The following is a 25,065-nucleotide window of genomic DNA, read 5'->3' on the forward strand; positions in this document are numbered from 1 at the left end:
TGGGCTATCCCAGGTCTAGCTGTTGCAGACATTCAGAGAGTGAACCAGCACATGAAAGATCTCTCTTCCCTCCGCTCTCTCCACCTGCCTACCCACTTCAAATAAATTGAAAATAAATTTTAAGTAACATAATTATTTTTAAGGGAAAGAGAGAAAGAGGAGCCCTGGCCAGGAACCATTGTTAATGACCAGGATAGTACAAACAGAAGGTCAGTCCTTGGGTCTGGAAGTGGCATTGGAGCCCTGGAGCTGAGTAAGCCATGGATCCTTGCTGTCAGGAAAACCATAGTGTAGTAAAAACTGGTGAGTAAAAAATTCTGGGGGGCGGCACTGTGGCATAGCCGGTAAAATGCCTGCAGTGCTGGCATCCTGTCTGGGCGCCGGTTTGAGTTCCGGCTGCTCCACTTCCAATTCAGCTCTCTGCTGTGGCCTGGGAAAGCAGTAGAAGATGGCCCAAGTCCTTTGGCCCCTGTACCCACGTGGGAGACCCAGAAGAAGCTCCTGGCTCCTGGTTTTGGATCAGCATAGCTCTGGCCATTGTGGCCAACTGAGGAGTGAACCAGCCGATGGAAGACCTCTCTCTCTCTCTCTCTCTCTCTCTGTAACTCTTATTTTCAAATAAATATTTTTTTAAAAATTCCAGTATGGCCAGGGTGCTATGATGTAAGGAAATGAAGGTAGCTGGGAGAGCACAAGGTGGGCACCTGTCTGGTTGGGTGTATGTGACTTTGGTGACCTTGAGGGTTTTCTATAGAAAACTCTAGCTGTGTTCTGATATCCAAACTCCCATACACCTGACTCTGACTCATCCCTCTTCTGCCCTCATAGCACTCCCTAGCCCCAAAACTCCCATCTAAATCGCCACCTGTGCCCTTGTGGCTGGCACACATGGAAGAGTGGAAGCCCCAGTGTGAGCCAGGATAGTGAAGTGGATGCTGGCCAGGCAAGCAAAGCAACAGGGCCCACGCCACTGCTCCAGGAACGTCTGTGCAGGTGCCCGGACCTTCTCCTGACGCTGACAGCAAGTGCAGTTCAGAGGAAGTGAGCCGTGAGCACTGCATCTCGGACCTCAGAATTTAGAAAGGGGTTTTCCGGATGGATTGTGTAAGGATCTGTTGCAGGCCTGGCTCACTAGATCCTTACAGAAATATCAAAGGTGAATCTCATCTGGGTTGTCTTGTAAGTCAGAAAATCCAGGATCACACAGACTAAGTTCCTTGCTTGTCCAGAGTCATGCAGCTAAGTACGGTGAAACTGAAACCCCAGCTCACTTCTCTCACTCCAACTCCAGAGCCTGTTGCTCTGGCTCAGGTCTGCCTTTCCACCTGGATATGTTTGTATCCGGTGTCGTGATTCCATAGGGCTGTTCTGTATGAGCCCTCGTTGGATTAAAGGACTTCTCAGAGCTATCTGCAGAACTTAGACCTCCATGTAACACTGTCTCCTTGAATTTTTTAGAGTTTAATTTTAAGACACAGACACAGAAGCCGGAGTTTTTTGGTAGCAGGTTAAACTGCCTCCCTTGACACCAATATCCCATAGGAGTGCTGGTTCGGGTCTCACCTGCTCCACTTCTGATCCAGATTCCTACTAACATGCCCACAAAAGCAGTGGGCGATGGCCCAAGTACTGGACCCCTGCCTGCAGGGAGACTTGGATGAGTGCCCAGCCCTGGCCATTGCAGCTATTTGAGAAGTGAACCAGCAGATGGAAGATGTCTGTCTGTCTGTCTGTCTGTCTCTCTCTCTCTCTCTCTCTCATTCTACCTTTCAAATGAATAAATCTTAAAAAAAAAAAAAAAGGATGCAGAAGCTGAATTTTGAACCTCAACCTCATTCCCTAAATTGGGAATTAAATATACCTCGAAGAAAAATCCTAAAGCCGAAGAGTAAAAGAGAGAAAAAGGGAGCGAGAGAATGAGAACGAGAAAACTTGCCATTCACGTGGGGAAACGATCTGTTTTCCTAAAGGGAATTTGTAGCATTTGCATAAAATGAGTAGCCCCATAACTCAAGCTCTCCAACGTTTTATAACACTTAGAGATGTGTCGGTTTCCACATCTTTTGAGGAAGATGAGGGCACGCGTGCGTCAGCATATTGAACACGCCACAGCTCGGTAGACTACAGTGAAAAACGACGCAAGGAGACCCGGAGAGCGGGTAATAAGAATGACAAATGGTGGCGCTGATTCTGGAGGATTCGGATGAACGCAGGGAGAGGAAGCAGTTGGTTTAAACCCCAGAACTGCCCCCTTCCAGCCAGCCCTCTTCTTCCTTGACGTCCTGCCAGGGGCCCTTTAATTTCCTCCCGTGACCTTCGTCCATGGGCACTACGTGTTTTACTATCCCTGTGCACGCTGCCTTGCCCGGTAAAGTGGAGGTGCCCTCAGGAGTAAATACAAGGCAGTCGGCCCCTCCTCCAGGAACCAGACTTTAGTGCTGTGGTGCTGTGGCTCAGGTTTGCAATCTTGTGCTCACCCAGCCGCCCTTGGGCAGTTCTCACCCCGAGCCAGGCTATGGGGCTGTCGCTAAGTGCTTTGACCTGTTCTGAGCAGGTTGCTGCATGGGGGGAAGCCGGTGGCGTTTTAGTCCTCATTTTGCCGAGGTGTCAACATTACAAGCGTGGCAGGTGGGACCGTGAGAGGAGGGAGTAAATCGGTGACTGTTTGTAAGAAATCTCTAGTGTTCCTTCTCTTTCCCCGTCTCTGTCTCTGCCTCCCTCTCCATCATCTCCATCTGTACCTCCCTCAGCATAGTTTTCGGTGAGCAGAAACTTGTAACCAAGAGCTCTTCTCACTCCTTTGTCCCAACTCTTCCATTTCACAGATGGGGAAATAGGGAGCCAAAGACGGGAATCGGCTTGTCCCAGGTTGAGCACGGGTGTTGGCACAGCTGGCCTAATCACAGAGGTACCTACCTTGCCCCGGTGTTGGATGCTGGCAAATCGGCACTGGGGCAGATGGGACTTCAACTGGCCTTAGCCTTTTGTCCTCCGTCTGCATTTATCCGGTCTTTGCTCGTTTGGCGATTTTCAGGGTGTAGCTACTTTGGGTTTTATTGATTTAAGTTATCCATCCATCGCTGGCCTTCTTACACATAACTGATGAACTTCACATGCAGTGTTCCCAGAAACTTAAATAAGGTCCTAGAAGCTCAGGGATCCTCCTGGAAGATTTCCAAATATTTACCCTAATCACACTAAGTGCTGTCAATGAGGTTTCTTTAAAAAGGGGGAAACTGAGGATAGGGCAGGAGAGGGGTGTTCTGTGTACCCAGCACTGAGTTAGGAAGTACTGCAGGTGGAAACTTGACTGTTGGGGCCCCCAGCATTTCCCACTCTCCTGTGTGGGGGTAGACAGACCTTGCAGACTCCAGAGTACCTGGTGAGGCAGGTCCCTCAGAAGCCGACTGTAAGAAACACTTTTACCGCTGGGCAAAGGGTGGGCTAGGAGGAGTGAGCAGATGAACTTTCTAGAGCCTGAAAAAGACCATCAACTCAGCTGAGCATGGGCTTGTACAAGGCTGTGAGCGGAGAAAAGCGACTGAAGCAGGCAGGAGAACCTGCTTTAATTTCCCAGGGGTGAAGCGGGCAGGCAGGCGGCTTATCCAGGAAGGCATTTGAAGATCGGAGCTACTGCAGGGAGAGAGCAGCAATGCAAACATCAGTGTGGCCAGCTGCCCAGGGCCGAATGCCTGTCGCAGGGAAAGGTCTGAGGATAGGCAAGCCTGCCAGGTTGAGGAAACAGACAAGTTCATCTCAACTCCTGCTCTCGGTGAGGTCCACAGTCTTTCTCCCTCGTGTGGACAGCGCAGTGCAGCATGGCTCAGAAGTGTCCCTGTAAGAAACGGAGGTTCTGGAAACAAGGCTAGTCCATCTCAGTGGCCCAGTCATAGCAAGTAAGTGAGTGTGAAACGTAGGGTACACAGGTAGGTGCAGAGTTCCGGTTATGTGGAGCCTTTGAGCCACCATGCCAAGGAGCTTGAACTTGAACCTGTAGATCATGGTGCTGAAGTTCTTCAGAGCTGACCTATTTGAACACACGTATATTATTACAGCTGCTCATGAAGACATTAGGAAATGTTGGAAAGCAGGAATTTTACCTTATTACATGTTTGAGTAATTTGAAGTTATTTCAACAATAATAGGCCCTGTTACTCTTGGGAAAAGTGTTAGGAGTAGTAGCAGTGTTTTTAGACGTAACGATATTCTCAGACGGACTTCAGGATTTTTGGCTTCGGGATTTTTGTGACACTTCTTGGATATTCTGTGTCACAGTGCTGCACAGCTGTAGCTTTTTTTTTTTTTTTTTTTTTTTTTTATGGGCACCCAGGGACTTGGGTCATCTGCTCCTTTCCCAGGCCCGTTAGCAGGGACCTGGAACCAAAGCGCAGCAGCCAGCACTTGAACCAGTGCCCATATGGGATGCCGGTGGTGCAGCTCAAGGCTTAAACCGCTGCGCCACAGCACTGGCCCCACAGCCAGAGTTTTAAAGGTATATTAGGAAAGTACTTGACTTTAGTGGCTATCATTGCAATAAAAAAAAAAAAAAAGTTTTCTGTGTGAAATACACAGACCCACACTGAAAAATTACATCATTGGCTGTGCTTAATTAAATTTCTTCAATCTAAAAAATTATATAAAGATGTTGGTAGCATTCAGTCATTATATAAGTCTTTTTAGATAACAGGCATTTGTTTTTACTAATTTCTTAACTATTTTTTAGCATCTTGATATTGTTAATAAGCACATCAAAACTCATTGTAATTCTTTATTTGGCAGTTAATTTTAAAAGTTAAAAACTTAAGTACATAGAAATGAGGATTTCAGTAGGTTACATCATTTTTGGCCTTATAATCCCATAATTATGGAAGCCATTTGAAACATTCTTTTTTTCCCCAAACGTTTATCTTCTTCCTTTTTTTAAAGATTTATTTGAAAGGCAGAGTTAACAGAGAGGCAGATGCAGAGAGAGAGGTCTTCCATCCGCTGGTTCACTCCCCAAATAACCACAACAGCTGGAGCTGGACCAATCTGAAGCCAGGAGCCAGGAGCTTCTTCTGGGTCTCCCATGTGGGTGCAGGGGCCCAAGGACTTGGGCCATCGTCTACTGCTTTCCCAGGCCATAGTAGAGAGCTGGATTGGAAGTGGAGCAGCTGGGACTCAAACGGGCACCCATATGGGATGCTGGCACTGCAGGCGGCAGCTTTGCCCACTACATCACAGCACTATCCCTGGAAAATATTTTTTTAATTTATATATTTTAATCTTGCCTTGATAAAATTAGCCAAGTGAGTGGCCTCCTGTAGCACTTGTGCAGGGTCAAGTTCCCTTTGTTGGGAATTTGCCTGTGGGGACAGAAGGGGCAATGTGCAGCAAGTGGGATGCCCATGTCCACATAGGAGTGCTTGGTTGGTGTCCCAGGTCCTCTGCTTCTGATACAGCTTCCTGCTGGTCCTGAGAGGCAGCAGGTGATGGCTTGGGCCCTGTCACCCATCTCAGTGAACCAGATGGAGTTCCAGGCTCCTGGTTTCAGCCTGGCCCAGCTCTGGCTATTGCAGGCATTTGGGGAGTGGACCAGCAGATGGAAGATCAATATCTCTCTCTCTCTCTCTCTCTCTCTTTCATCTCTCCTCTCCTCTCTTCTCCTCTCCTCTCCTCTGCTCTCCACTCCACTCCTCTCTCTCTTTCTCTCTCTCTCTCTCCCTCCCTGTTTCTCTTACCTTCCTTCCCTTCCTTCTGCCTTTAACATAAATAAAAATTAATAATAAACATTTTTTTAAAAAGCAAAAAGTAGTCACTGTGGAGCAGCTGCCCTGTGCCCTCACCCTGGAATCCTTCTGCTACTCCAGTTCGAGCAGCTGTCTCTTCAGGGACCATACAGAAGCCCTTTCCACACACCATGCTCATCGTTAAGGAAGGAACTTACTGTTTGGAACATAACTCCTCCAAGACATTTTCCCTTCAGTGTCCGCAGAAGGCTCATTCCTCATGTACTTCATTGTCTAAACTGAATCCGGCAAATAGCCCGAGCCAACACGTGGGAGACCCTGCTGTACCCTGCCTGAACTCTCCCACAAATCTCCCACGTCATTTGCTCTGATAGTAGCTCCCTCGGGCCATCAACACTGTTTTCTATCACTTTGCCCACAGTATTCGCTGACAAAGTAATTTACTTTATTTTGTATTTTTCTTTCCAGCCATTTTTGCCCAGGCAAGAAAAAAAAAAAACAAAAAGGGTTTCTCTTATCGGACTTTACTATGTTTTTATTATGTTTTGTTTCTATGACAAAAATCTCCCGAGAGACCTCTAAAGTCTTTTCGTGGGGTTCAGTGAAACGTTGTAATGTTCTAGATCGACTCTCGCAAGACTGGAAGCATCAGCCGAAAGTGGCGGAGACTTGTCTTCCTGTTGGGTACTTGGGTTTTAATGCCTGGCTAATCACACTTCTTTGTATTAACATTGGGCAGTTTCTCAAGGCATAATACGCACTCAGTATGATGTTCTTCCTTAATGATAGTGGTTGTAATTCCATTTTCCAGATAGTCTGGAGAATTCAAATTTTTTCTTTTTTTTCTTTCCTTTTTTTTTTTTTTTTTTTTTTTTTTTTGCCACTTTCTCATCAGATCTAATGACATCCTCATTTCTGTACTTGTAATGGAGCTCGGGCAGAGCGGATCCTGGGAACTGAAGTGCCAGCTCAGCTGTGTGCGTGCTGTTCCTGTGAGCTGGTCTTATTGCTATTCTCAAACAGCCGCTGCTTTGGAGAACCCTTTTTGTTTTACATAAACTTTTATTTGGAAGAATTTTCAACGTACAGCAAAGCTGCAGATTTCAAAATTTCTGTGCACCAAAATAAACCTGTCTTTTAATTCTGTTTTCCACAAGCTTTGAGAAGAATCCTTCTATAGAGTTCCCATTCACCCCTCATCCACTTTCATTGTTTCCTAAAGTTAACATCTTTTTTTATAGTTCTTTAAAATTTTTGTGTTTTTGAAAGGCAGAGGGAGAGATGGAGAAAAATAAGGGAGAGTGGGGGAAAGACAGAGAGCTTCCATCTGCAAGTTCATTCCCCAAATATCTATAGTGACTGGGGCTGAGCCACACATGAAGCCAAGAGCCGAGAATGCAATCCAGGTCTCCTTCTTGGATGGCAGGAACCCAACTGCTTGAGGCATGAGTGACACCTCCCAGGCACCTGCAGTAACAGGAAGCTGGAGTCCAGAACCGGAATCAGCAATCAAACATGGGTATCCAAACCACCAGGCTCAGTGCCTTCCCCAAGTGCGAGCACGCAGCAGTAGCAAATCTGCCAACGCTGATAAATTAGTGTCAGCACATTGCCGTTAACCCACCTTCAGGCCTCTGTCCCCTCTCCGCCATTTTTTCCATGAATGCCTCTTTCCTTAGTCTCCTCTGTGGCAATCTCAGTCTGTCCAGGTCCAAGCCCATGCTCAGCTGAGTTGATGATCTTTTTCAGGCTCTAGAAAGTACATCTGCTCACTCCTCCTAGCCCACCCTTTGCCCAGCGGTAAAAGTGTTTCTTACAGTCGGCTTCCGAGGGACCTGCCTCACCAGGTACTCTGCAGTCTCAAGGTCTGTCTACCCCGCACAGGAGAGTGGGAAATGCCGGTGGCCCCAACTGTCAGGTTTCCACCTGCAGGACTTCCTAACTCCCCTCTCCTGCCCTGTCCCCAGTTCCTCCCTGTCTCCTTTGGCTTTTCTCTGTGATGGGAGTACAACTCTGGAGGCCCCCATCCAGCAGTTCAACAAACACATACTACACACTTGCTATGATCCGGGCACTGGTTCTCCAGTAGTAAATGAGATGGTACAGGCCTTTGCTCTCCTTGAATTCAGGGTCTAGTGCAGAATATGGGTCTCGTGCAAGAAAACAAATGAGCAGGTTGGTCATTTCAGGCAATAACTAGGAAGAAATCAAAGTAGGGTAAGCTAAGAGCGACTCAAACTTGTGGTCTCAGATGGAAGAGAGAGATCCTGTGTTTTCTCAGTGACTTGAGAGAAGTCTGTAGTGACCCTCAGTGGGACACTTTCCCATGCTAGTGATCTGAGGGGTTGTCAGAAATGACCCACTGGTTTGTCTGCATCTTGAGCCCGTGATGCTGGCTGGTCCGTTAGGGCAGAGGGAGTAGGCAGCCCCCTTCCCCCCCGCACACACTCACATACACACACACACACTGTGCAAAGGAAGCGATGTGAGGCAGATGGAACAGCAATGCTGAATCATGGCAGGTGCCTGCTGTCAACCAGGGAGCAAAGCTGCCTTCCTGGAATTTCCGAACCCACCCTTGAGTCCGCCGGATCAGTGACATCCCCTGGACTCGACACCCGCCTGTTCCTCAACCCACCCTGGGAAATCCCTCAGCTAAAGATGCCACACCTGTCTGTGGGTGGAATCTGCTTCCCCCAGCCCTGCCGGTCCCCAGGTCAGCCCACACACTCTGCAGGAGCGTGCTGGTGGGTTCTGTGCAATGTGAGAAGTCCTAGCAGTTCATCCCACAGAGACAGAGCAGGGGGCCAGTCCCCACGTTCAGGGCCTCTGTTGGCTGTCTGCAGAGACATCAAAACGACGGTGGCCATCGTTCTGCATCTGCTTGCATCCCCCGTCCATTTCCTGCTGTCCATGGTTCATCGGGAACTCTTCACACCTAACGGAATCCACTTCAAGTTGGACTTTTGCCCCCATTTCATAGCAAAGAGGAGCCCACCACATTGAACACGATGAACATTAGAGGCTGGGTCTTCCCAGGGATCCCTGGTGCTCCCAGCCCCAAGCGCTGTGAAAGTAGCCATTTTCCTGCTGCCATTTTTTTTTCCTCTCTCCAACCTTTACCACCTGAGGCAGGGAAAGATAAGACGCGTTACAGATGGCAGAGTAAGAAATGATGGGGTACAGGGGCCAGCACTGTGGTGTAGTAGGTTAAGCCTCCACCTGTGGCGCCAGCATCCGATATGGCCATGGGTTCGTGTCCCAGTTGCTCCCCTTCTGATCCAGCTTATGGACTGGGAAAGCATACACGTGTGGGAGACCTGGGAAAAGCTCCTGGCTTTGGATCAGCCCAGTTCCAACCATTGTGGCATTTGGGGAGTGAACCAGCGGATGGAAGACCTTTCTGTCTATAACTCTGCCTCTCAAATAAATAAATTTAAAAAAAAAATCTTTAAAAGAAAAAAGGAGGAAGGGAGGGAGGGAGGAATGAAGGAAGGGACGAACGAACAAAGAGCTAAAGTGAGTGGGGTGTGGGACAGGGCCTCAGATTCATGCCCTGGCATAAGGGTCTGTGTTTTCCAGATGAGTGGACTAAATGATAAGTGAATTTGGTCTATTTTCTTTTCCCTTTCCTGAGTAATGATGCATGTTTGGGAAGATTTTTTTTCCCTGACTTGGACTTTTAAAAACCAAGAGAGGCCGGCGCTGTGGCTCAATAGGCTAATCCTCCACCTGCGGTACCGGTACACTGGGTTCTAGTCCCAGTCGGGGCACCGGATTCTGTCCCAGTTGCCCCTCTTCCAGTCCAGCTCTCTGTTGTGGCCCGGGAGTACAGTGGAGGATGGCCCAAGTGCTTGGGCCCTGCACCCGCATGGGAGACCAGGAGAAGCACCTGACTCCTGGCTTCAGATCAGCACAGTGAGCCGGCCGTAGCAGCCATTGGAGGGTGAACCAACGGTAAAGGAAGACCTTTTTCTCTGTCTCTCTCTCTCTCTCACTGTCCACTCTGCCTGTCAAAAATAAAATAAATAAATAAATAAACAAACAAACCAAGAGACAACAGAATCCATGTAACTGGAAGTAGAGACAGGCCTTCCTGGAACCTGAATTGATCTGTGTTGCAGTATTTGTGGATGTCAGATGGTCAGGAATGAAAAGGGATTATGCTGGAAGCTGTAGCAGTTGATGGGGAGGCTGTAAAAGCTGGGGTGCCTCCCAGTGGCAGTCAGAGCGCTGGCCAGGCCTCGCTTTGCTTACAGAGCTGGGCGGGATGCAGGTCTTGTACTTACGGATCCGACTGGCAGGCCGTTGAGCAGCATCACTGTCGCTAATGCTGAGCCTTCCTGCGGGAGAGCATCACATGGCAGTGGAGTGTGGCCGTTGCAGAGACTGGATTGACAGGCAGTGAGCACACACCTGCTCCACGCTCCAGCATGGCCTCCTGCATTCTGTACTTTGGAGAAGCAGAACGAACAGAAGCTACCTCTGTGTGCCTGTCTGTCTGTAGAGGTGGGTTATGAAGAGTTGGCCCCTGCCACTCTGAAGGCAGAGGTCCCATTCAGCCCGAGTCTGAAGCCCAAGAACGAGGGGAGCTGTAGGCTAGTGCGAGTCTCAGTCTGAGAGCAGGAGAAGGCAGAGGTCCCTGCTCACCAGTGAGGCAAGAAAAGAAGGGGCGAATTATCCCTGCCTCCCAAGAGGCTGGGTGATGCCCACCCCCACTGGGCAGGGCCATCTGCTTTGCTGAGTCCACGCGTTCAAATGCCAATGTCACCAGGAAACACCATCACAGGCATACCCAGAAAGAAACGCTTAATCCTCTAGCTGGGCACTTAGGGATCTATCCAGTTTGAACATCAAATTCATTTTCAGAATCCCCTAGCATCTTTTGTCTTCTTGATCCTCTGCAAAAGGTTATTACTCTTTCCTTTTAGCAGATTGGAAAATAGAGATTCAAAAGCATGAACTTCATGGGGTGGCAGAGTTGGGGAGAGGAATTTGAACCCAGCTTCTCCCAGATCAAGATCTCGCTCCCCTGCCTGACATGTGAAGCCCACCTTAGGGGTCGGTCTTCCTAAGCAGTCCCCTCTGCAGGTGTGTCCTTGGGGTCTAGGCAGGAGAGCCCTGGCTTCTGCGGGCCCTCTCGTCTTGACCCTCCCTACCCTTGTCCGTCAGGCCCCGTGACAATCTGCAGTCCGTGATTCACAATCTTATTTCTTATTTCTCCTTCACCCATAGAGACTGTGTTTATATGCAGCCTTCCGAGTTGATCGGGTGATTGTTCTCTTGTAATTGAATGAACCCGAGCCATCCGTCTTCATGTCTGTATTATTCAGTGTTTCCCAGAGAGACAAAACCAAGAGGAGATGGGTGGGTGGGTGGGTAGATTGATGGATGGATGGATGGATGAATAGACAGATGAGAGGAAATTTATCAGGTGAATGAACTCCTGCGATCGTGGAGGTGGAGAAATCCCACAACAGGCGATGTACAAGCTGGAGACCCAGAGATGGCCCTGCTGTGGCCCAGTCCAAGTCCAAAGGCCTCAGAACCAGAGGAGCCCAGGTTGCAATTCTCAGTCTCAGGCCAAATGCCTAAGACTACAAGGCCCACTGAACTAAGTCCTGGAGTCCAAAGGTCCAGGAGCCTGGAGTTCTGATGGTCAAGGACAAGAGAGACATGCATTCCCCAGCCTCTGGAGAGAGCAGAGATGGCTGTTTGTTCTAGCCTGGCACTGGCTTATTGAATAATGGCCACCACACAGGGGGGCAGATCTTCCCGGTCCTTCTACCTACTCACATGCCCTCTCTGAAAACCCCCTCCCCAGCTGTCTAGCTGATCCTTAATCCTAGCAGGTGGACACCTCGGGTTAACCACTGCATTGTCCATGACAAGGTCAGTCCTGACCTTGGCCACAACTCTGCAAAGCAGCTGCTGTTGCACCCCTTTCACGGATGTGGGGCTGTCTCCGTGATACACAGCAGGCACCTTCGTTCAGCTGACGAGAGGTGGGGTAAGCCTGGCAGGCAGCTGTGTCTGCGTGTCCTTTTCTGCCATGCTGATCATAATCCTAAAGATGACAAGGAAAAGGACTGGGGAAAATATTGTCCTCTTTGAAATATCAAACAAGGGGATAACAGAGGAGGCTTACATTCCTTCAAGAGGAAATGACAAGCTATTTGGCCCTTAGACAAAGAAAAGGGGAATATGTTTCTCCATGCTAAAGCTCACATTAATAGAGCTTTTATAACTGATTTACTGTAGACAGACAGAATGTGAGGATTATTGAGAATGTCATCAAGATTTCCATTCTTGAACCAGAGCACAGCTATTGAATACTAACTACCAGGCACCGGGAAGAATAATAAGTCACGCTCCCTGCCAGCCTGGAAATTCACATTCCAGTGCTGTCAGGTACAGACATGTAAATAAATAATTACAAGAGCATGCAGTGAGTTCTCTAATGGAGTTAACCGTGTCCGTCTCTGGGACCCTGAAGAAGAAGGACTCAGCGGCCGCCTCGGATGTTACATCAGGACTGCTTACAGTGAGGATCAGGAAACCCAGTTTGCAGGAGCCTCCGATAAAACGGAGTTTGAACCGCTCCCCTAGAAAAGTCCAGAATGGGCAGCTTCGGACATTGACTGAAGGCTTAGCAATGGTGCTGCCCCTCCCTTGTGGACACCTGCTGTTTGCCCTAGGTCCAGTCACCACATCTCTGTTTAGGACAGAAAAGCAGATGGAGCGGTTGGAGGGTGGCGCTAACCGTAGCTGAACCCTTTTATTAGGAAAGCAAATGCTGCCCCGTGTCGCGTTCTGGCGAGTCACATGGTCACGGCTAGCTGCAAGGGATTCTGAGGAGTCAGACAAGAATCATGATAACTGCTTCGATTTTTAAAAAAAATGATTGATTTATTTGAAAGACAGTTATGGTGGGGAGGGTTTCTCTTATCTGTTGGTTCACTCCCCAAATGGCTACAACAGCTGGGGATGGCCAGGCTGAAGCCAGGAGCCTGGAACTCCATCCGGGTCTGCCACGTAGGTTCAGGGACCTGAGAACTTGAGCCATCTTCTGCTGCTTCTCCAAGTGCATTAGCAGGAACCTGCATGGAAGTGGAGCAGTCAGGACTCGAACCAGAGCCCATACGGGATCCTGGCATAGCAGACGGCAGCTTAATCTGCTGTACCACAGCACCAGCCCCTGTTGCTTAGATCTGCATGAACCCTGACTCATTCACAGGGCCTGGGGACGTTGCGGGTATAAACAAAACCAGTGTTCTGTTTGGAACGAAGAATGGGACGGAGAGGGAGATGTGCTGGGAGGCAGGCTTCTGCCACGAATGTTCAGAGGAGGCACGTTTGAGCTCAGCCACACAGGAGCAGAGAGCAGAGAAGCAAGGACATTGCAGGGAGTGGGAATGCATAGGCAAGGGCACGGGGTCCTGAGAGACAAGTTCAGGGGACACCAGGAATTCTTTCAGCCTGGAAGTGGAGCTGACAGTGTGAGCTGGAGCCACTGCAGCAGGCTTACCTGTGAGGGTAAGGAGCATGGTGGTTACTCTGTGGATCGTGCAGTCATGGGGGTCGAGAGACAGAGACTCATTTCCAATGCCACTTAGCTCAGCCATTGGAGGAGACAAGATCTGTACTCTCAAGCCCTGGCGTCTGCACCAGGCTCTGCTCCGTCAGTTGCTTCTGTGAGATCTCTGGGGACCAGCGACTTGATAAGCCCAAGCTGTGGCTGGACTCTTCCCACTTCCTGGTTCTCGGACCACGATCTCTCGCCTGTCTTTGAACTGCTTTTGCCTGCACTCTGTGTAGGTGGTAGAATTTCGAGTTTCTCCTTTCATCCTATCGACTTCTGCCATCGTCCCAGATGATGTTTGTTTCCTAGACAATAATCAATTTCCGTCATTTTCTCCAGCTCAACACAGGCTGACTGCAAGTCTGCACATACACGCAGCCTTTGCAGGCAACTCACAACCGATCAGGTCAGACCCACCTGGCACGCAGCCTCGGCTGCCTGTCTGCTTCCTGCTGGGCTGGGAGCTGGGCCCACGCAACTGGGAATCCTTAATCACCTGCAGCCTTGTACCCTAAGGGTGGGTGTTGGGAGGGGAAGAGTGGGGATCCGTTGTGGTCCTCACGTCTTCTGTACGTCTCACGTCCATTTCTATAAACAGTCATTTAGTGATTGTGGATGTGGGAGAAACCCAGACACAGGCCCCCAGTAACCCGCCTGCTAGGGTTCAATTCCTGCCTCTCCTGCTTTCTAGTCGTGTCCCCGGGGGCAGTTTGCTGAACTTTCTTCTCCAGGATGGTGGCATGATGGACAGTGTCATTTTTCTCCTAGACATGTAGAAAGGGTAAATGCCAGTCCTTGTTTGCACAGTGCTTGGCCCACAGTAGGCGTCTAATAGATGTCAGCTGCTAAGAATCATCTCGTCATTGCCTTGGTACCGTGCCTGCGACAGCTTAGGACGCTGGGATAGATCTTCATCACACGGAGCCGCACACGCTCCCCAGCTCGGCGTAAAAATCCGTGTCGGGCACGTTTTCCGTTTCATCCCCTCTCTGATGTGAGCGCTACGCCGCCAGCTTGCTGCTCCCAAGCCAGCAGTGATGGGTGGCCCGGACCCTCTAGGGACCAGGAAATGACATTACTGGCCAGTCAGAAAGCACCTGTCAAAAGTGTCAGCAGTGCGCATCCCGCGTCGGCGTTCGGGGGTCAGTATTGTGGTTTCACGGAAGGGTCAGAAGCCTGTAGTGAGCATCTGTTTTATGTTAGCTGCTAGTAACACCTCCCTCGCTGCTGTGTGACTCTAGGCAAGTCACTGTCCCACTCTGGGCCTTGGTTTGTCTGCATTAGAGTATAACCCGTCCTAGGGGGAAAAAATCTCTAAGGTCCTCTCTTTGAAAGCATGGCTCAGGCTCATAGTTTAAAATGGGCGGTGACTTAACGCCTGCCTCTCCCTCAGAGCTGCAAGTTCCATCAAGAGTCGTAAGGTCATGTTCACGTCTGCACTCACACGCTCTAGGTCAGTGCCCGGCCCATCATTGGTGCTCATTGTAAACATTTCCCGAATGAGTGCATGACACAGGAGACAAAAACGGTTAGGGCAAGAGACCCCTACTTTTCTATTGGGCCTGGACCTTTAACTAGCCTAGTGACCCTGGGCAGGTTGGAGGCTTGGATTTCTCATCTGAAAAATGCGGATAAGGAGAGAAAACCACCTTGCCAGATTGTTCTGTGGATTACATATGATCATGTTTGTAGAGAGGGCATACTGACATGAGGAGATACATATACACACACACAACATACATATATGTGGGCACACACACACACAGAGCTATCCTGGCCTAATACTAAAGGGTGATGGGCATCAGGTGAATGGCAGGCCAGCACAAGGCAGTGGACTACTGTATGGCCCAATGATTAAAAACTCAGGTGCAAAAGGTCAATCTGTGTATACCTTAATCAACCTTGAACAGGTTTACCTATCAGAGAGCAGCTGAATTGCAGAGGGTTTTCCAAACCCTCTTGGCTTGTTAGTAACCCCACCATCCTCTCCCCCTACCTTCCTTGAACTCTTGCTGCTACCCCAGCATAAACCCAGATCACTAGACAGGTGCACAACGGAATGAGCCATGATGGGCTAAGAGAATGTGTAGGGTGGGTGGCGGGCACCAGGAAACCTGGATCCTAGTCCCAACGCTGACCCTGCACCAGCTCACACAAGACAGCTTACTGTCCCCTGTAAAACGTGCCAGACACTGGGGTGGTCAAGGTCAGACACGAGTTAGTCAAGAACTTCAGATTAGGGCTTCGAGCTGACTTCAGGTCTCAACTCCGGCACTTACCAGCCGTGAGGTGTGAGCTAGTCCTGTACGGTCTCCACAGAGCGGACTGCGAGACTCCGATTCATTTGTCTCCAAAGTGCCCGGCAGAGCCGTGCAGTGTACCTTGCCCCATGTCTAGGGGCCCCTATATAGACAGCCGCTTATTTCCACTAAGTCTAAGCTCTCTGTGCTGAGGAGTCAGGCGGATCCCCATCCGCGTTCCTGCTGGCGCAGCGCTTGGCACGCACCACCCTCCTTCGCAGGGAAGACAGGATCCTTGCTGGGTGTGAGTGACACCAGCCCACATGCAATTATTTTAATGTACAGCCCAGGATTTTTTTTTTTTTTTTAGGTGGGTATGTTCTCAGGACAGCCTTCTCTTTCTCATGCCCTTCGAAAGCCACAGGGGAAAGAATCACATCTTGCAAACTCGCCCTTGCAAGCAGCATCATCACACGGCCTCCTTCCAAGCAGGCCTGCGGTTCCTCTCTGAAGGCCAGGCGCCTGCCTCCTGCCGCAGGGGATGCCACGGAGCCCCAGCTGTGCCGTGCCATTGAGACCCTGAGCTGGCAGGAGCCACCTGACCTGGCAGCACTGGGCTGGGCCTAGGTGTAGCCCTCTCGCCACTTTGTCAGGCTTACTGCCCCCCCGTCCACTTGAGGGTTCTGAGGCTCCCAAGGGAGGACTGAGTTGCCCAAGGACGCACACACAGCTAGTGAAGGGCGCAGCTGGAATCCAGCCACAGCTGCTCTGATGAGGCTCCTGGTTCCACTCCAGCTGCCGTTCCATTGCTGGCTGTGAGAAGTCAGCAGGGGTGGTGGTTCGGGTCACACAGGGTCTTGCTCCCCCAACTGCTGCGAGAGAGAGAGTTGGATTGGGAGACCGGTGTTGAGCCAGTTCCAGGGAGAATTGCTGCTGCTCATCCCCCCATCAGGAGGCAGGGTGTTGCACATCTTTCTACATGGTAGGCAGAGTGAGGCTGAGAGAGGAGCTCTGACACCCCGTTGCTTTTCTCGATGTCCTAGTCCATCTGGGCTGCTGTAACAAAGTGTCACACCAGGTGACAACAGAAATGTACTTCTCCCCGCTCAGGAAGCTGGGAAGTCGAAGGTCAAAGCATTGGAAGATTCTGTGCCCATGAGGGTCCACTTGCTGGGTCACTGTGCCCTCCTGTGGCTCAAGAGGGCCCTTGGTGCTCTGGGCATTTAAAAAAATTTTTTTATTTATTTTTATTGTATTTAAAAGGTAGAGAGGGGCCAGCACTGTGGTGTAGTGGGTTAAGCTGCCACCTGTAGTGCCAGCATCCCATATGGGCAGTGGTTCAAGTCCCAGCTGCTCCACTTCTGATCCAGCTCTCTGCTAATGTGCCTGGGAAAGCAGTGGAAGATGGCCCAGGTCTTGGGCTCCTGCACCCACATGGGAGACCTGGAAGAAGCTCCTGGTTCCTGGCTTTGGACTGGCCCAGCTCCAACCATTGTACATTGTAGCCATTTGGGGAGTGAACCAGCAGATGGAAGGTCGCTCGCTTTCTCTCTCTCTCTCTCTCTCTCTCTCTCTCTCTCTCTCTCCCCTCCCCTCTCCCTCCCTCCCTCCCTCACTGCCTCTGCCTCTCCTTCTCTGTAGCTCTGCTTTTCAATAAAAAGCAGATTTATTTATTTATTTGAAAGAGTTACACAGATTTATTTATTTTTAAAAAGATTTATTTATTTATTTGAAAGTCAGAGTTACACAGAGAGAGGAGAGGCAGAGACAGAGAGAGAGGAGAGGCAGAGACAGAGAGAGAGCGAGAGAGAGAGAGAGAGAGGTATTCCATCTGCTGGTTCACTCCCCAGATGGCCGCAATGGCCGGAGCTGTGCCAATCCAAAGCCAGGAGCCAGGAGTTTCCTCCAGGTCTCCCATGTAGGTGTAGGGGCCCAAGGATTTGGGTCATCTTCCACTGCTTTCCCATGCCATAGCAGAAAGCTGGATGGGAAGTAGAGCAGCTGGGACTTGAACCAGCGCCCAAATGGGATTCCAGCACTTTAGGCCAGGGTGTTAACCCACTGTGCCACAGTGCCAGCCCCAAATAAATAAATCTTAAAAAGAAAAAAGAAAAAAAAAGGTCGAGAGACATAGACAAAGGGATCGTCCACCCGCTTGAGCCATCTGTGTGCTGCCTCCCAGGCCGTGCATCAGCAGCAGGAAGTGGAACTGGAAGCAGAGTGCGTCTCAGACCCAGGATGCAGGCATCCCAATGGCACCTTGACCACTGTGCCAAGTGGTTTTTCTAATAAGATCCCTCACCCCATTCAGGAGGGCTCTGACCCCTTCACCTGATCACCCCCCCAAGCCCCCACCTCCCAGCACCTTCCCTGTGTTAGACTTGTGTTCCCATCCGCACCGCAGGAGGCGGTGAGAGTGTTCTAATCAGAGAGCATGTGAAAAAGAAAGTTCCAGAACCCTGGCTTCTCCTGTGCTGTCCTGTGGGCTCCAGCTCGCACTTGCCCCCGTCTGCTGCAGGGACCGCTCCTGGCCTTGGGCACTCACTCCTCTGCAGGCCCTGCCTTGGGGGCAGGCGCTGTGGCATAGCAGGTTAAGCCACCACCTGTGACACCAGCATCCCATGTGGGTGCCCGTTTGTGTCCGGCTGCCCCACTTCCAATCTAGCTCCCTGCTGTGACAGCCCAGCTGATGGGACCATCTGTCAGTCATCTGTAAAACTTCTGCCCATACAGGGCCCTGAACAGTGACCTCAGGGTCAGGGGACTCGGGAGCCAGGCCTCCAGGCCATGAGGGCTCCAAGCCTGCTTCTGTCTGCCCGCTGTCTGTGAATCAGAGTCTGTGCCTCCATTTTCCCATCTGTAAAATGGGGCTGATAATAGTGCTTCCCCTATGGACTTGTTACCAGTGGTAAATAAATACACATTATTTATTAGTAATAGTTCTGTGGTCATAATTAAGGATTCTTCACTCTGATCATGGGTAGTACTCAATATTAAAGAAATGGAGTCCTAAGAATAGAACTTAGCAAATACTGAGATAATCACTCGTTTTCCCCAGATCTTCTTTTTCCACGCCTGTCTTCTCTCCAGACACATCAGACGCTGTGTCCCCAAGGCCTCAGCTCTCAGCTGGGAGTTACAGCTGGCTCACGAATGGCAGTTCTGCTTCCAGCTCTGCCTCTCCCACTCCGCCCACGTGCCCCCTCCGTGACCAGCAGCCTGAGCTTAAAACAGCCCAGGGCTGCCCCATGCATTAAGAACAAGGGCCTCGTGGGCCACGGCCTCGCCCTGGCTCAGTGCTCCAGTGCCCTGTGCTCCAGCTGCAACACTGGCCTTCACACCTCTCCCCTCTGCCCCAGGCCCTGTCTCCCCAGGATCTCCTGCCCACCTGTGAGCCCTGGCACGGGCGTCCCCTGGGACCCTCCTCTGCGCATTCCAGGGCTACCGTCTCTCCCTGATCCTCCTGCCGTGATCACACTGTAATCACTGCTTGTGGACACCCCCTCCACGCTGCCCCTGAGCAAGCCGTGGCCAGGCCCCAAGGCCACCTGCCCCTGGTCATCTCCCAGCCCAGCATACTGTGGGTGCTAAATAGTAAGAGCCAGCATTTATTGAGCACTTATCATAGGCTCTACACTATTGGTGTGTATTTCACGTATCAGCTTGTTTATTTTGCACAGCAGCTCCACAAGACAGTGTCCCTCGGACTCCTGGCTGGAGAGGGAAACCATGCCAGCTGTTGAAACACAAAAATTTATCTTAAAAAATGGAAATTGGGGGCTGGATGCGACACCAGCATCCCGTATGGGCACTGGTTCATATTTCAGCTGCTGCACTTCCAATCCAGCTCTCTGCTATGGCCTGGGAAAGCAGCAGAGGATGGCCCAAGTGCTTGGGCCCCTGCACCCATGTGGGAGACCCAGATAAAGCTTCTGGCTCCTGGAGTCAGCCTGGGCCAAGCCTGGCCATTGTACCATTTGGGGAGTGATAGACAATTCTCTCTCTCTCTCTCTCCTCCCTCTCTCTCTCTCTCTCTCTCTCTCTCTCTCTCTCCTCTCTCTCTCTCTCTCTCTCTCTCTCTCTCTCTCTCTCTCTCTCTCTTCTAAATAAATAAATCTTTTAAAAAAGAAAATAGAAAATGACAGGAAATAGGAAGGAGCCAGAGGGAAGATGGGGGTGGGGCCCAGCCCTCAGAGGCTGGTCGGGAGCCGGTGGCAGAGGCAGCAGCCATGCACAGACGGGAAGACGATGACGCTGGTTCTGAGTGCGGAGACACTAAACAGTGGGTTCAGCTGCTGCTCGGGGAAGGTAGTGCTCCTGCCGGGGTGAGGAAAGGGGACCGGGGTGCAGCTCCGCTCTCAGCAAGAGGCAGCAGCGGCAAGGAGCAGGTGTCTCCACCTCCTGCAGACTCCTGGCCCCAACAGCTCCCAGGGACCAGCTGGTGAGCTGGAGGGTCCCAGCCCCAGCAGCTCCCAGGGAGCAGCCGGCCGAGCAGAGAGAGAGGGGGGGCGCAGAGTCCCGGCAAGCAGGTTAGGAGCCAAGAGAGGGTAATCTAATACCTGGCACAGACGAGGAAACAGGTACGCTGATGTTAAGTGCCTTGCCGGAGATTAAAAGACTTCCCTAGCGCAAGGTGCAGGTCTGAAGCCAGGCGCCTGGTTTGTAGCCCTTGCTCGTGATCATTCCGCCATAGATGGTGAGTGAGTGAGTGAGTGAGCAGAGGCACAGGTAGCCCGGGCCGGTGCCGGTGCCTCCCCACCTCCCTGCCGCCCTGTCGCCCTGCCAGGTCATTCACTGGAACTCTCCCAAGAAGCTGCGGGTGAAGAACAAGCACGTGGAGTTCTTCCGCAACCTCTACCTGACCTTCCTGGAGTACGACGGCAACCTCCTGAGGCGGGAGCTGTTCGGCTGCCCCAGCGAAGCTGACGTCAACAGCGAAAACGTAAGTGGCTCGCGGGGGCTGCCGGGCTGGGGACAGCTGCTGTCTCCGCTCGGCTGTTGAGGAGCCCAGAGTGGGTCAGGCTCCAGGCAGGACTGAGATGAACAAGACGCCACCCCTGGGTGCCCAGACGAGGGAGCAGATAACCCACCTGCCGATGGCTGCGGGGGGGGGGGGGGGGGGCGGCTGGAAGGGTACCCTTAGCCCAGCATGGCTGAAATCAGAGGGGTTTCCAGGGCCGGCTAAGGTGCTGCTTGGGACACCACATCTCTTTGGCAGTGCCTGGGTTTGAGTCTCTGCTCTACCTGTAGGTGCACACCCTAGGAGGCAGCAGGTGATGGCTCAGGAAATGGGTCTTGCTCCCACCTGGGAGACCCAGGTGGTGTTACAAGCTCCTGGCTTTGGCCTGATCTCACCCAGCCCTAGTTGTTGCTGTAGATATATTTGGGAAGTGAACCAGCAGGTGGAAGATCTCTCTTTTCTTTTTCTCTCTGTCTCTGCCTTTCAAATAAAGAAGTTTAAAAAAAAAAAATCATAATGAAAAGAAGTGAGTTTGCAGGCAGGGGGAGCTGTGAGCAGATCCAGGAAAGAAGCAGCAGATCCAGTGGCTCTCACAGCCAGGAGACGCCGGACTCATAGCATCTACATGGGAGACCCTGGGTTTTAGCCCAAGGCAGTGCAAGGGGTGGTACCAGAGGGGTGCTCACAAGTCACTGGATCCTTTAGGGGTCAGCCTGGGGCCAGAGGTGTTAGGTACACACTCCCAGGTCTACCTGTCAGCTGCTCTGTTTTCCAGTGCTTTGCTCTGTGTGTTGTAGCTCATTTGATGCTCATAAAAAAAAAAGCCCCTTTTAGGATTGAAGAGGTTGAGGCACAAAGAGGTGAAGCAAGTGGCCTGTGGTCACACAAGGCAAGCAAGGAGCAGAGCAAAGCCTGGTTCTGGGTTGCACAGCTGTAGAGACGAGGCCCTGCGGCAGACAGAGCCAGGCGTGCAGACCCAGGCTGACCTGGACTGGACTCTCATGCCTTCTCATTCATTCCTGCCTGTGTGACCTCAGGCAAGTCGCCCAGCCTCTCCGTGCTGGGGCATTGGAATGTTTATAGGTATGTGCAGGGAGGCAGGAGACGCTGCAGGTGAGGCACCTAGATCAGAGACCGCCGTATGTCGGGTGCTCAGGGAATGTTTCTCTCCCTGCTCTCTCCTTGACCCTGTGCATCAAACGCAGGTGTAATGGGTGCATTCATTCCATCCACAGGCCTTGGCTGAGAGCTTCCTGCTTGTTCTGAGCGTGCGTGGGTGAGAAAGGATTGAGGTCCCAGCTCTCGGGGTCCTGATATTCTAGTGGACGATGCTGTTAGGAAGTGGGCAGCCTGTGGCAGGGGCTACCTAGGGATGGATTCATGAGCAGCTCCCGGAGTTTGAAGATCAGGGAGGATTTCTATGAGGTGGTGAAATCTGGAGCCCAAAGAACAAGAAAGACCCAGCTGCAGAAGGACTAAGGAAGCACATTCCAGGTAGAGGATGCAGTTGGTGCAAAGGCCCTGGGGAAGGGCAGGGCAGGTTTGCTGTGAAGGACAGAAGGGTGGCCAGTGTGCCCAGGGGCTAGTGGGGCAAGGTAGGCAGGAGCCAGGTTGATAGGAGACTATATGCGGGGGTGGAGTCCGAACTTTGATTTGTTAGGATTATTATGGTTTTATGCTTGTTCTGATGTCATGAGAGTTCTGTTAGGCCCCCAAGGGCACCAGAGGCACCTGTTGGAGGCCTGCAGGCATGTACCTACCCAGCCACGTATCAGGATGACTCCAGTTACCATGCCACCCAGCTCGCTGCTGTTCTGTCCCCAGTCACAGCAGAGTCCCTGCTAGCCCCAGCGCCTCTCCGCCTCGCACTGGGCACCTGGCATTGTTTAGCTGTCTGCACCACCACTGAGCACTTGAACTCCAAAGACGCTGGAGGCTTTTAGAGGCTCAACCAGCACTGTCCTCCCGGGCCTTGTCTGCCTCTTTGCTCAGTTCACGGCAGCAGTGTTTGAGTGCCCGTTAGGCACTTTCTCCCAGCAGTTCAGCGAACACTCTTCTGCCTTCGTCCCTCTGTGGAGGGGGCTCAGCTGGAGAGGTGAGCAGGTGCAGCCGTCCGTGCGCCACCCACAGCCGCCTGCTGCTCGGCCTCGCTGGGTGCAGGCCTTCCTCTCTCCAGGACCTGTCCCCTGGGTGGACCACCGTGGGGAGGACATCCCCAGTGGTCTGTCTCGGAGTCCCTGGCAGCTACCTGCCAGGCAGCGTGTGGCACACGGGCTTGAAATCAGAGCACAGCTCGGCCCCTACACCTTACATTGCACTCTGCAGCTCTTGGAGGTGCTGGGGAAAATGTCCGTCCAGGACTGAGAGAGACGGGCCTCCCAGCCATCGTCCCAGCCTCCCTGCCCTGGACCGGCCTCCACGAGCCACACCCACTGCCCAGAGCGCCCTGTCCCCAGGTGTGTAACTGATTCGGCTTCAGCAGACACTTCGACTCCCCCTCCCCCAGCACCACCTACAGGAACCCTTCAGGTCCCTGTCTGTGCCCCGTGCTGTTCCCATCAGTGCACCTGCGACTGTCCATCTTCTGTTAGATGCTTCCTGTGTTCATGCCTGGTTATTTTTCCCAAATGCAAGACCAAAACAGAAGAAGGTCCGGTTACACATTTCGTGCTCTGTCTTCTGCACTTCCCTCCCTGAGCATAGAACCAAGCTCGTAAGAAATATCTGGGGAACAAATGCACAGGTAAGAGAGGGGTGACGTACCAGGGAGAGGGTAGGGCGTGGGAAGAAATCAAGAGTTAGCGAGCACACCGTGTTTATGAGCCAGAGCGTGGCCACAAGAGGAATGGGGGAAAGAATGAAACAGATGGAAAAGGGCTGTGGCTGGGGCTTGGACCCAGCCAAACCCCCGGAGTTTGGGTTTTATTCTTTCAGCAGTAAGGAGTCACCAAACAGTCCCACTTGGTTTTGTCTAAGAGGCAGAGACAGAGGGACGGATAAACAGAGAAAGCAGACGTCTCCATGCCCTGGATCCCTCTCCCAAAGCCTGCAGCGGCTCCAGAGCTGAAGCCAGGCATCAGGAACTCAACCCAGGGCTGCTGCACGGGCTGGAGGAACCCAGGGCTTGAGTGCTTCCCAGGGTCTGCACCAGCGGGAAGCTGGAGGCAGGAGCCGGAGCCAGGTGCTACGCCCAGACACGCCGACTTGGGACATGGCCATCCCACCTGGCAGCTTAACCCCTGGGCCTAGTGCATGCCCCCACTAAAGAGTGCTAATCGTAATCAGATTCATGCTTGAGAATGATCCGTATAGAGAAGAGGGCAGCAGGAGTAAGAAGGGAGACAAGGAGACCAGCGTCCAGGCAGTTGCCCCATCTCAGGCAAAAACACGGTCCTGGGGCTCTGCCCTTGAGCAGCACCCTGAGAACGGATTTTTTTGGTGGCTGCTAAGAACAGGGGAGCGGCTGCAAATAGCACTCGTAAATCAGGGCGCCGCCCCTGGCAGGGAGGGCAGCAGTGCCAGGCACTGGGGCAAGCAGAGGTTGTGTGGACACAGCAGAGAGCTCCACCACCCAGTCCTCCACAGCTTGTGCAGGAAACACAACGAGAGGGCAAGGGGACATCTGGGCTCCCCGCTCCGTGGGAAGAGGCCATTCACACGGGGATGAGTGTGCACGTGGCGGTGGAATTGGAAGCAAGCAAGCCGGGACCATCATCGCTGGGCTGCAGAGCCCGGAGGGGAGCGTGCTTTGAAGGCAGCTGCTAAGCCTGCAGACTCACTGTGCACCCAGCAGATGTTCATCAGAACAGTCACCAGCCACACGGGTGGGAACCCAGCGGGAGCCACTGCAGACTGAAGCCCAGCCATCGTGGTGTTCGTCTCGTGAGAGGTGTAGATGAGCAGGGGAAGTTATGCCTTTTAGTGCCGGGATGGTGGTGGCACTTTGGGAACACACAAGAAGGGTGTTTTCCGTGCCCAGGGGAGAGAAGGTATATCAGAGAAGGCTTCCTGGAGGAAGGGAGATTTAAAGGATGAGTAAGAGGAATGAAGGGGTCTGGAGGGTGGATTCAGTGGGAAGGAGGGAGCAGCAACAAGCCCTGGAGACCAGAGGGGACCACGGCCTGGCACCATCAGGGACTGTGGGCTCAGACTGAATGAAGGCAGCATGCATTTGTTGATTTTGTATCATCTGTGTTGCCCTAGCAAGGAGCTGCTGGTGCTGGTAACTGAATCCGTCTGTTTTTCATTATTGCTGTGAACCTCTGGGACTGTGGGTGACTTTGTAAAGGAGAGCGTTCGTGTTGCTTGTGGTTCTGAAGGTTCAAGGGTAGCGTGGCAGGTGCAGGTGACGGCGCCGAGCTCGGGGGAATGTGCACCAGGAGAGACCACATCTCAAGGCAGGGAGCAGGGGGCAGTCCGGGATCCGGCTCGGACACTCCGAGTAACTCAGGCTCATGAGAACGAATGCAGGGGCCACAAGCCTGCCTTCAGGGGGAACACAGCCCATGCTGACCACAGCAGTCAGAGTGTGGGCCACCCCCACCCCCCGCCATT

At 52.0% G+C, this 25,065-nt stretch overlaps 1 protein-coding gene across 4 annotated transcripts in view; it reads left to right on the forward strand.

Moving 5' to 3' along the window:
• LARGE1 (LARGE xylosyl- and glucuronyltransferase 1) overlaps positions 1 to 25,065 on the forward strand; it is a 570,843-nt gene that overhangs the window by 496,474 nt on the left and 49,304 nt on the right. For all 4 annotated transcript variants that reach the window (XM_062202942.1, XM_062202944.1, XM_062202943.1 and 1 more), the window contains exon 10: positions 20,338 to 20,493. In XM_062202942.1, the coding sequence (XP_062058926.1) occupies positions 20,338 to 20,493 (156 nt within the window). The remainder of the gene's footprint in view (positions 1 to 20,337; positions 20,494 to 25,065) is intronic.

Source organism: Lepus europaeus, chromosome 10 (assembly GCF_033115175.1).
Source record: "Lepus europaeus isolate LE1 chromosome 10, mLepTim1.pri, whole genome shotgun sequence".
In the NCBI taxonomy this organism is placed as follows: Eukaryota; Metazoa; Chordata; class Mammalia; order Lagomorpha; family Leporidae; genus Lepus; species Lepus europaeus.